Source organism: Lacerta agilis, chromosome 6 (genome assembly GCF_009819535.1).
Source record: "Lacerta agilis isolate rLacAgi1 chromosome 6, rLacAgi1.pri, whole genome shotgun sequence".
NCBI classification, from domain to species: domain Eukaryota; kingdom Metazoa; phylum Chordata; class Lepidosauria; order Squamata; family Lacertidae; genus Lacerta; species Lacerta agilis.
In genome coordinates this window covers 20416953-20429485 of record NC_046317.1, presented here as the reverse complement: position 1 = coordinate 20429485, position 12533 = coordinate 20416953, and the positions used below count along the sequence as shown (strand labels likewise).

Here is a 12533-nt window from a genome sequence, read left to right as displayed (position 1 = left end):
TCCCCAAAAATAAGCCATACCCCAAAAATAAGCCATAGTGATGTGGTACCTCCCATTAAAACAGCCTGGAGAGGCGTGGCTATGCAGCGTACCGATGCGACACGGTTAAAATAAGACATCCCCTGAAAATAAGCCATACTGTGTTTTGTTGAGGGGGGAAAAATATAAGACGGTGTCTTATTTTAGGAGAAACACGGTAGCACCCACAAACTCATAACAGTTATATGTGGTTTACCCATGTGCTTTGCTTAGCTGAGCTAATAGCAGCTTTGGAACATTGGTGTCAACTCAGAAAATAGTTTGCAGGCGAAGGTTAGCACATTATCCCGTGGTGGTGGGGTTGCATGGTTGCTATTATTTATTTATTCCCCAGGCCACACCTCCTTCTAAGCCACACCCACTCTCTCTAGGCCACATGTGTCCCCAACCTTGAAGTATGATGACATCCTTGAAAATCTGATAACGCCTCTTGCTTGACTGCATGAAGGATAGAGGTGTACATGAATGAGTGTGTAGAAACTACCCTACTGTACAAATATAAAATTTATATTCATTTCTCTATCCACAGTTGTCTCTGGTTCACCTGCTACATACATGTGGTTCTCAGAAGGCTGCTTAAACGGGGGCCCTCTGAATGAAAAATATTTCCCATTCCCAAAACAGAGGATACTTTCTGTTATGTATTGAAGTTCCCACCCTAGGCCACTAGGGGTGTGTGTATATAGTTCATTCTGCTGCAGTTTTCACTCAGGTCCGCATATGCAAATGAGGGAATGAAAACTGACTTTCAGGGATTGGGTAACTACAGAAAGTTGTTACTGTTGCTTTGTAGCTGAGTTCTATATAAGCAGGCTGCTGGGGCCTTCAGCTCACTTCTGTTCCAGCCTGAGAACAAACAAGAGCTGTTTGGAAATCACTGTGTCGTCTGCTGTGTCCACCCACAACTTAACACCTTCAATTAGAGGTTTGTTCTCTTATGGCTCTTGAAGTGGAGGATTGTTGTCTGTGAAGTACAACAAACATGGCTATCCAAATGCATGGAACAGACTGCAAAATGCGAACAGCTAGATCAGCTTGTTTAGTTATAGATAGAAAGAACCTTTATCTGCTCTGGATATGGAAAGCTGCAAGTGTGGGAAGAAATGCTTTATAGAGCATTGACACGAAACAGTTAAGTATATATAGAAAGCAGAGTTTTGTGAGGCCTAGCCATAGAGCTCTTGTATTTATTAGATTTGCCTTTGGGTTTTCTTTAGCACATTAATAGCAGAGCAAATGCAGCTGGCCCAGGGAGATTAGATAGCTATTGTTTATTATTTCATTCATTGTTCAGCATGTGCTCTTTTCTGTAAATCCTCCAATTCCTTTGGCATTTCTCTTTGTCCCAAGGTTAAAAGTGCAGCAAATCTTTATACAAACTGCAGCAGATCTGCATTGCAAGTGTTTGTCAAGCATGAGGGCTGCAATCCTCAACACACTAAGAAGGGTCTCATACTGAACTCTCTGGGACTTACCGGTACTTCTGTGTAACTACTGTACTTAGGACCAGGCTGCACAAGTAAGCTCTGAGATATTCTGAAAGGAATCCCCCCCCCCCAACATTTTAAAAAGCTTTAAATTAATAAACCTAAAATACAGTAAAATTCATTGAATCCTGTTGATCTGTACAGGACAGCAACATCTTTGGATAAAACAGGAGTGTGTGGGTGGGGGGTAAAATAAGAGAGGAGACACAAAACATGTTAATAATTAGGAGCTTTGGAAAAGGTTTGGATAAGACATCCACATACCGGTAAGCATTGCAACTGCCTTGCTGGAGGAAACCAAAGTCCACCTAGCCTGGCTTTGCAATTCCAACCAGCAAAATGCTTCTGGAAGCTCACAAAGCATCAAGGCATGAGGGAGGGAGAGAGGGAGAGAAAGAGCGCTGTGGGATATACTTGATCTGAATACAGTGCCCAAACATAATTCATCTGGGCCTGGAGCAACTTTGTAAACACAAGACCCCTGTCCCCAAATCCTTTGTCTGCCCTTGAGCTTCTTTAGGTCCTTATTTTTTGTTAAAGCTTCTTACATCTTTGGCAAATAAGGTCAAATGCCATTTAGCTGCTCTTCCCTTGCCCCTGGACCAAGGTTCGATTCTCCTATAAACTCAGGAAACTACAGGCCCCAATTTATTTACTCACACGTATTCCGGGGAGCTGTAAATGTTATCACAGTGCCCATAAATTACTGATGGTGCTGGTCTGTCCTTCCTTCTACCTGCCTACTGCTGTGTTCTGATGTGGCTCTACCTGCCTCTGCATGGAAAAGAACAGCAGGAACTAAGGAAGTATGGGACTTGTAGTTCTTGGAGTGTGTGTCACACACAGAGAGGCACAATAACTCTGTGTAGAGCTTGATTGCTCACTCTTCAGAATATTGCTTTGTTTTGTTCTGGGAATGGGCAAAATGTGATGGTGTGTGTGCTGAGGATTATTTGGATGGACTTGAACTGCGAATTGAACATGGACTGGACTAGTTTGTTTTGTAAAAGGATGGATCTGAACTGGAATTAGTTCATTTTTGGACACCTTGAACTTGAACTAGAGCTTGTTCCTTTCTGAAATGAGCTCTGCAGGCTCTGGTGATGCCTATCTGTTAGTGCTGCCCTTAGATTCATGCATCTTACTACCTCTTTCATTTTAGTTTCATTTTACTTGCCTCTTTGCGAACAACTGAGTCAGCAGTACCCCATATACGCACTTGATGAACTTCAAGCATGTCTATAAATGTTTTGCTGGATCAAGGCCCAAATGCTTTAATGATTGAGGTAAAGGTAGACTTTTCAACATGCCTGGAAGGTTTAAATTTTCTGAACTTGGATGAAGCAAAAGGGTAAGAGAATTGCAAGGGCTTAGTGTGGGGTTTCACGGCATAGTAATTTATTTTCAAAATTTGTTTTAATTAAGAGGCTTAAGGGAAGCGATGTTTAAAGGCTGTGATTTTGACATCATCGTTCACCCCTGGTGGGGCAGGCGAGCTGAACAGATATATAGATTTGGTTAGGAAGCATTGGTTAGGACTTCCTTAAGTGAGAAAGATGAACGTGAACAACTATAAATTGTTAAATGCAAATGGAAGGGGAGATGAGAAAACAGGAATAATTATAGGGAATGAATTATGCTTGCTTCCTAGGACTTCCCAGCTAAATTTTCTTTATGTTATAGGAATATCAGAAGTTGCCTTATTCCAAGTCAGACCAGTGGTCAATTGTAGGTCTAGTTGTAATCCTTGGTAGCTTCCAAAATACTGCTAACGGAGCTGTCATTTTTCTTGCTTGAATGCTTGTTCAAAATTTCCAGTAATAAAGGAACCATGTACGTGGAGTAATCCTGAAACTGCTTTATGTCATGCCTTCCTTGAGCTTCCTCCAGCCCTCAAGTCTGTTTAAAAATTGTGATCTCAGCAGTGTGGGCTGTAACCATGTTTTTGACACGTTGCTGACCATATGACATTATCCTGTGGGCAAATGTGTGTGTAAAATATTTAGCATGTACTGGTAAGCAGGCTAGAACAAGTGGTTTTGTTGCCAAGAAGCCATAATTTCCTTAGTTTTCTCTTTTTGCATAACAGGCAGAAAGATTTTTGCTAGGGTAATGGACAAAAGAGGCAAATCTCGAGGCATGCAGCAGAGCAAAATACATTTTTCTGTAGGTGGAAGCATGTTTCTTAAAGCCCAGCAGCTCAAGCAACCAGGTTGTATAAGGAAAATCAAACATTATTCACATGTAAATAGTGGTCAATTCCAGAGTAGGCATTTAAATCAGGATCAGTACATACCGTACCATTCTTTCCCCCTAACATAGATATAATGTAATTCAAATCCTGTAACCCTCCCATTTGTTTCCCATAAGAAAATCTCTAAACTTTATTAGTGAGTAAATCCAGCTACTGTAGTGTGATGTCTGCCAGTGTAGTTGTCCTAGCCATAACACTATTTTTGTGTTTTAGGGCTTGATGTTTTTGCTGTTTGCAGGGAAGGTGTGCTCTCATGCCACTTTCCCTGAGTTCTGGTGGCCCTGCAGCTGATTCAGACGCAATTTGCCATCTTTAAAATCACAGGAAAGAAGGATTGATTTGAGCAAGAGAGATTTTATCTGCTTTTATCTGTTAAATGGAGTTGATTTATTAACAGCACTATCTGCCCTGACCTGTAGAACAGGGACAAGGAGCTTCTGGTTCTCCAGATGTTGCTGGACTCAGCTAGCATAGTCAGTGGTCCGGAATGATGAGACAACATCTGTAGGGACACAGGTTCCCCACCCCAGCTGTATAACCTTCCCAAACAGAGAGACAATGGACAGTGTCCATCTGGTGCTGTACATAAACTAGGGCTATTTTTATTTGCTTATTTATATAGCATCATGTATGTACATGAACCTTAGAAAATAATGAGAGGAAGAAGACAGATCCTAACCCCAAGGAGTTTACAAACTAAGAATAGACACAAGGGAAGCAACAGTTAGAGGGGAATGGAAGTAGGTGTAAACAGACGAAGAATATGTGATTGCAATGAAAATAATCACATATTCTTCCCCTGTTTACACCTACTTCCATTCCCCTCTGACTGTTGCTTCCCTTGTGTCTCTGTTCAGATTGCCAACGACTTTTTAGGGAAATGTAGTCTGATAATCTAGACAGTTGATTAAAGACAAAATGATTTCAGAGATAGCCTTGAGTCAGTACTAGCTTCTGAAGGATGGAACACACACACACACACACACACCTTCTTCTTCTTTGGCAATCACTCGTAGCCAAGTAAGATTGTCTTCCATAAACACGGTTTTAACAATGAGTCCATAAGTGACTGTGGAGGCCAGTTCTGGAACCACATGTCCTTCCACAGTGGGGACATTGGTTTCCGGGCGGGAGTTGATCACGGTATGGATTTGCCAAGTGTGTCTTCCTCTTAGCACATTTCTCCCTTGTGTCCTGAGTTCGAGTGTCTTCAAAGCCCATGACACCTTTGGTAAAGGGTGTTCTCCAATTGGAGCACTCGCAGGCCAGTGTTTCTCAGTTGTTTGTGTTTATACTACATTTTTAAAGATTTGCCTTAAGACAGTCTTTAAACCTCTTTTGTTGACCACCAGCATTACGCTTTCCATTTTTAATAGATTTGTTGCTTTGGAAGACGGTAATCAGGCATCCGCACAACATGACCAGTCCAACGAAGTTGATGTTGAAGAATCATTGCTTCAACACTGGTGATCTTTGCTTCTTCCAGTACACTGGTATTAGTTCGCCTGTCTTTCCAAGTGATCCCTCCACACCAGAGAGTTCCATTCTTCAATAGGTAGGCAGTCAACATTGTGCAGCATTGAGTTGGAGCATGTTTCTTTCTTTGAGATGCACACAAAAGGCTGCACTATACAACTGAAGAAGAGAAAGATTGAGTTCACACAGACAGCAAACTGGGAGATAATACAGTATGCACAACAGAAGTGCTTTCATAGTTAAATAGACCAGAACCTTTGCCTGAGGGGGTAGGAAGGTAGGAATTAACTGTTCCTCCTTGGTTGACTAGTGTGGCATCCTGGATACAATGGATTTGTTCAGTGGTTGAGGTCATTCATTCTTCTATCTATGAACTATCTTACAGTTTTAGAAGCTTTTTCCTTACTGAGATTGCTCCCAGCCCTGTGCTACACAAAGGTTTTATAGTAAAATATAATACTATATGATTAGACATTTTCAAATGTGCAAGTCCACCATTATGTTCCAGCTTTTTACAGGTCATGGAGGTTAAGAAAATTAAGTGGAGGGTGTTTCCTAAATGAATTGGCAGCTCCTTTGTCCAGTCCACCAACTTCTGGGTGGCTGGGTGGGAACAATTAGGTTTTTCAGATCATGGCACAATTTAAAATAGAAATTGCTTGCAGGTGGTTCTTTGCCATACACTGACAGTAATTAAATGGTGTGGTCTGTGTTTTATGGCCCCACAGCTTAGGTGCCAGTTCTTGTAAACAAACAAACAAAAATTTCCCCCAATAGACCTGGATGTTAAGAACTGCTTCCTCAAAGTAAATTCCAAAGAATGTGTCTTTTAATGATCCTCAAAGACAAGGCACACAGAGAGAGAAAAGTGAAAAGTGATAATGGACTGAAAGAGTTTCTCACAGTCCTTTCAAATGGTTAGGAGGGTGGTACAAATAAGTAACAAGAATTAGGTATTGAAAAACTACCTTTTGATAGCGTTGTATTTTGGCAATACATTCGTTAGGTGTTAATTCTTAGCAGTACCTATGGAAAAATGAGCAGTTGTTTGTTCTGGGATTATGTTCTGGATGCTTTTAATTTATTGTAATAAAATGTTGGATCATTTAAAAAAAGAATTTTATTACTTAAAAAATGAACAAAGTTAATATTTTCTCAACCATCTTCTTTTTTGTTGGGCCGGTTCCAGGATTTGCTCCACCTGACAGAAGCTGAACTGAAGAAAATGGGAGCTGAGGATCAAATCCACCAGATACACATCCTTTCTAACATCTTGCTCCTTAAGGAAACAGAAAGAAAAGATGGTAAGAAGTAGGTTCTATCTAAAATTAATTTGCAGTCTTATTAGTGAATTTAAAATGAACAGTTCGTTACTGGCTGCCAATTCATTTCTGTGGTCAGTTCAAAGTACTCACATTTGAACACTAAATGACTCAGGCCCCAAATGTCTGAACGATCACCTCCTTCCTTACAGACACTCTGGAAAGTTAAGATTGGCAGATTGGGGCCTTCTTGGTAGTTCGTCCACCTTCAGAGGTTCAGGTAGGTAGTCGTGTTGGTCTGACGCAGTTGAAATTAAAAAGTTGTCCAGTAGCACCTTAGAGACCAGCTAAGTATCTGAAGAAGTGTGCATGCACACGAAAGCTTATATCCAGAACAATCATAGTTGGCCTCTAAGGTGCTATTGAACAATTTTTAATTTTTATTTATTTATTTCACCTTCAGAGATGTGTTTTAATGTTGTAACCTTCCCTGAAGAAGAACCAGGATAGATTCCGCAAGGGTAAATTCAGTTTCTCAGATAATCCAGTCAATATATTGTATATTAACTGTACAATTGTTTATCTTTATTGCTTGTAGTTTACTTAGTCCACAAACTGAAGTTCCAAGGATCAGCCCGTCAGGGAGCATTTCAGAAGTGCTGCACACCTGCCTTCTGAAGCGCCAATGATCAGCTGATCTTTGGGAGTTTAAAGCACAGAACAATGCTCTTATGTTCTTAAGGTAAACAGTTAGGATTAAATCTCTTTTAATCCTCTCTTGTGCTTTTAAAGTAAGTGTCTGACAGCTGATAATGGGGAAGAGAGGCATTTGTAATGCACATGAACATTCTGATGCATAGGTTTCATATACGAGTTACACACTTTATTTTGCATCCTGTTGGAAAGATGATTGTGATTCTGAAAGACACAGCAAATTCATCTCCTAATAGTGTTTTGATTGTGCAAACTGTGGATTAACAGTCCCTACCAGCAAATCAGCCTTCTTTTTGCATTACTTCGGCCCTGCCTCTATTTTACTGAAAGGGGCGATTGAAACCGAGCAAAGGAAAGCACAGAAAAGAGACTTATCATGCAAGAACTGTCCTGAACAAATGTGAATGTTGACATCCTCTGCAGATTCAGTGCCAGCTTAGGATCAACAAACTCAAGAGCTTTCCTCAGGAATGCAGAGGAGAACTTTTAAAAAACAAAACACATAATCACAGAGGAGTCCTGGGCGATAAGAGAAATATGAGAAAATGAATGCCTCTCTGCAATTAAAGCCATTATCAAAAGGGATAGTGTGTGTTTCGTATGCACTATTTACCCATCAAATTCTTTTTCCATCTTTTTCAGTAATGTGCTGCCATGCTGCTTTTGAAACTCTTCTTCAGAAGCTATTTGCCTTGTATTTTAACTTTGCTTTGATCAAGTGGTGAGGGTTGGCAGTGTGTGTAGCCTAGATGGCACAATTAGGAGTGTGGGCAGTTGCAAGCGTGGCAGTGTGAATTATGTTGACTTTTTACAGGATAAGGGGGTTAGACATCTGAGAGCTCTACCTCCTTCCAATTGGCTTCGGCTTTGTATACCTGAAGGAGCATCTCAACCCCCATCGTCCAGCCTGGACACTGAGATCCAGCTCTGAGGGCCTTCTGGTGGTTTCCTCATTGCAAGAAGTGAGGTTACAGGTGGGAACCAGGCAGAGGGCCTTTTCGGTAGTCATGCCTTCCCTGTGGAAGGCACTCCCAGCAGATGTCAAACAGATAAACAGCCATGAGATTTTTAAAAAGACAGGACAGTGATCACGGGTGGGGAAGCTTGACGTGGTTCCCTTGGCATGGATAGAGCTCTGCCTGGCAGGGTTTAGGCTTACCAAGTGGAGGGCTTATTAGAACAGTCTGCCCCTAGAGAAAAATAGATCCAGTCCAGATTAAGTCCTGCTGGCTCTGGGGCAATGTAATCCTAGCAGTCCCATCAAAGCGCTTGCTAACGTCTGAAATGGGGAAACTACATGAGCAGTTGCTATGTTCACTCCAGAGTGATCTCTCTGTTTGGTGAGCCCATGTGGCTCCCTAGTTTTCTGAGGCTCTGTGAGCAATGAAACTTTTTCCCTTCCAGCAAAGGAAAATGCATGATGAATTTGACTGAGGCAGCAAATGATGGAAAATAAATCTTGGTTTTCTGGCACCATTTTGTCCGTACAGAGTTGTCTGGCAGAATTGTATAAAGTGGCTCCTGAGAGGAGATGGTTACCTGCTGTGCCCTATTTGCAAAGCACTTTGTAGTCAACATCTCTGATAGACATTTCTGCCTTGACTCCAAATTGAGGGCAGCACCGGATGCAGCTGCTTCTCCTGTTTCTATGGATACTTATTGGTTTGCATAACCTGTGGATGTAGACAGAATTCTTGAAGTTGGGAGCTTCATCACTTGACATGCTCAATCCTTGCCCTTCCTGGTTGATTAAGGAAGACAGTGCTGGGTAGGCTGATTCGGTTGGGGAGCAAAGGGCATCGTTCCAACAGTATTCAAGGAAGTGGTGGTAAAAGCAGGATTGAAAAAGATCTTCCTGCCCTTGATAATGTTCATTCATTAGCATCAAACATCTCACTTTCGGGCAAGGCACTCAAGAATATGGTGAGAAAAATGTGTGTGAAAAAGGAGGGGCTGAGGAATTCACAATTCCACATCCTACTCCTCATCTCTTGATCACAGCTAGAGAATAAGATATTATGTCACCGCTGTGCATGCTGTGCAGTCCCAGACTGAGTACTGTACTATGATGCTCGGCGTTATATGTGTCCCTTGTTTGTTGATAAATGTGTGGGAGTTTCCTTAACTGCACATCTTATGTCACATGTGCAAATGAGAGTGCCTAGTGTTGACTGAGGAGGGAACTCAGAAGCTGGAAGGATTTCCACCTTGATGAAAAGCAGTAGAAGCAATGGCAGGAACAATTTCTGCTCGTGTTTTTTAGATACAAACTGAACTACAAGTTGTACAACTGAGATCCTGAACTACATCTTTGCCTTGTTTCACAGCATTGCTGGCGAAAGAATAGGCTCATCCTATTCAAAGGGCCTGGGAATCTTGCTTTTAAATAGATCTGTTGTGTCAGTTAAATGTGACTACAGGCTATTGCAGGGGCGTCGCTGGGGAGGGGCGGTGGGGGCGGGACGCCCCCAGTGACAGGGTGAGCAGCGGCGGGTGGGGGTGTCAAGCGGCGGCCCCTCCCGCCACTCCCACGCGGCGCCGCTCCCTCCGTCACCCCCGGAGCAGCAGCACATGGATGGGGTGCTTCTGCCGCTTTTTTTCGGCGGGGGGGGGGCGACCCGCGAGGGGGGTTGTCACCCCCTCCTCGCTGGTCACCCCCCCCCCGCCGAAAAAACCGCGGGGGGGGGCGGGGAAAGCCTGGAAAGGAAGCAGAGCAGGCGCGTTTAAGCGCCGCTCTGCTTCTTTTTCCGCTTTCCGCCGCTTTTTTCGGCGGGGGGGGGGCGACCAGCGAGGTGGGGGTCACCCGTCACCCCCTCCTCGCTGGTCACCACCCCCCCCGCCGAAAAAACCGCGGGGGGGGGGCGGGGAAAGCCTGGAAAGGAAGCAGAGCAGGCGCGTTTAAGCGCCGCTCTGCTTCTTTTTCCGCTTTCCGCCGCTTTTTTCGGCGGGGGGGGGGGCGACCAGCGAGGTGGGGGTCACCCGTCACCCCCTCCTCGCTGGTCACCACCCCCCCGCCGAAAAAACCGCGGGGGGGGGCGGGGAAAGCCTGGAAAGGAAGCAGAGCAGGCGCGTTTAAGCGCCGCTCTGCTTCTTTTTCCGCTTTCCGCCGCTTTTTTTCGGCGGGGGGGGCGACCAGCGAGGTGGGGGTCACCCGTCACCCCCTCCTCGCTGGTCACCACCCCCCCCCCGCCGAAAAAAAGCCTCAGAAAGGGGGAAATCCCCCCTTTCTGTATACACGTGCGTCGTGACGTCATGATGACGTCACGGCGCGCGCGTCGTGCCCCTCCCCCAGGGGGTGCCTCTGCGCTGCCGCCGCCCCCAGCAGCGCAGAGGCTAGCGACGCCACTGGGCTATTGTTTTCATAGTGGGGACAAGAAGCTGTTATCTGGTCTCCAGTCCATTGTGAAGAGTTTTTGTTTTGTGTCTGCTTTGGATAAAGTGCTGTGTCTAGGAGCAAGAGTGCATGATCAGTTACTCTGGGAATGCTTGTTTTCAGCACTTGAACTACACTTGAGCATCAAATTATTGTTGCTTTTTATCCTTCTGTTTGCAAAATTTATTTATTTATTATCTACTTAAAGTTTTCCCAATACTGCAGGATAAAATGAATAGATTTTTTAAAAAATCATACTGATTCTGAACCCAGTTAGTTCAGCAAATCCATACTGAACCGGAATGTAAAATCTCTCAAAAAATTTCAGGTAGCTATGCTGATTCATTTGACACAAATCCAAGAGCAACAGCAACATGCTGCTACAATTGTAGCATTTCAAGAAGGTTTTCCTTAAACAATCAAGTAAACAGTCATAGCAAAGTAGTGATCATTGCCTGTTCTTCTGATAATATTTAAAATCCTCACTATCACAGCAACAGTGTGTTTGATTCGCTCTGATTTGCAGATTGCAGACTGGAGCCAAGCCCTCTAGTAGCTTTGCCAGCAGACAGAACATTCCATTTCAGACTCTTCCATATTATTATTCATCCAAATATTCTATCAGTACCTGTGTGGTCTTCTGGCTACCCTTCACAGCTATCAGAACTGGAGACTTCTAGACCATCTTGTTACCTTTTTTTTTTTTTAGAAGAGCTGAATGTGTAGACCTAGTTGCCAAAAATGTAAACAAACAGCTCTGGCTTTTTTATGTTGTTAAGGAAGTTCTATTTGGGGTGGGGAGACAAATGACTCTACTATCCTATCCTTTGAAGATTCCAGCTGTATCCTTATTTTTTTCTGTTAGAACCCTACTGAGCCACATCTTTGTGGACATCACAAGCTGAGTCAAAAATATCACTGACATCTTCTTCACACGCAAATAAAAGCTATTGCTTATTTTGTATTATTGCTGGGAGAAATTGAAGCAATTTCTATCCTTGCAAGATATCATTTTCTCATTCGAAGTTCCATACAGTCAGAGAGAGAGAGAGAGAGAGAGAGAGAGAGAGAGATCCAGTCATCCTTCAAATAGTGGGAATATCTATAAGGTTGCCATTATGACACTCAGAGCTTCAATCTTGTGTTGCCCTTTTGTGAATGGAAAGGAACTGTGACCCACAGTCCAATTCTTTTTGGGGGGGACGGGGGTGGTAGCCCTGAGTTGAAAGCAATAGTTACATTCTTAACTCTGGAAATGCTGCAATGTCCTCCTGCATTTCATTACTGTATTTTCATTTGCAATTACTAATCTGAAGAAATGGAAAACTAATAGGAAGTAATGCTGCATGATTTGAAGAATGATATGCGTGATACATGATCACATGACCTGAGTAATTGTCATCATTATGTTGCACTTGGTTGTTTCACAAGGAAGTGTGGTGTTAATTTCTTTTGCTGTACTCATAGTAATGTGACCACTGAAAAATCATATGATATACCAATGAACTGGTATTTTGTACCATTTATTAACTGCTTTTAACTAGTGTATTTTTAGACTGTGTTGATGTATTACATTTTCTGAGCCACAGTCTTATGGTCACCAGACCACAAATGCAGAAACATAGGAAGGTGCCTTATATCAGGTCAGATTGTTTGTTCAACTAGCACAATCTTGTCTATTCTGGCTGGTAGTGCCTCCTGGAGTCTCAGGTGAGATCTTTGGGGCAAAAGATTCCTGCATTGCAGGGGGTTGGACTAGATGACCCTTGGGATACCTTCTAACTCTACAATTCTATTACTCGTTCTTGAGAAAGTTTGTTTTGCTCAATAAGTAAGTCAGGTAAAGGTAAAGGGACCCCTGACCATTAGGTCCAGTCGCGGACGACTCTGGGGTTGCAGCGCTCATCTCGCTTTACTGGCTGAGGGAG

At 43.2% G+C, this 12533-nt stretch overlaps 1 protein-coding gene and 1 long non-coding RNA gene across 2 annotated transcripts in view; one reads left to right on the top strand and one right to left on the bottom strand.

The window, feature by feature from the left end:
• Nucleotides 1–6366: 6366 nt before the first annotated feature.
• On the bottom strand, nucleotides 6367–11324 carry LOC117048124. Its single transcript, XR_004426805.1, has 2 exons — nucleotides 11234–11324; nucleotides 6367–6535 (listed from the first exon to the last, which is right to left on the bottom strand). It is a non-coding gene; the product is annotated as an uncharacterized LOC117048124 (long non-coding RNA).
• The window catches only part of BCAR3 (BCAR3 adaptor protein, NSP family member), an 88821-nt gene continuing 82830 nt past the window's right edge, over nucleotides 6543–12533 (top strand). Inside the window, 1 exon segment of the mRNA XM_033151548.1 lies at nucleotides 6543–6567. Within this exon segment, the coding sequence (XP_033007439.1) occupies nucleotides 6558–6567 (10 nt within the window). The 5' untranslated portion in view covers nucleotides 6543–6557.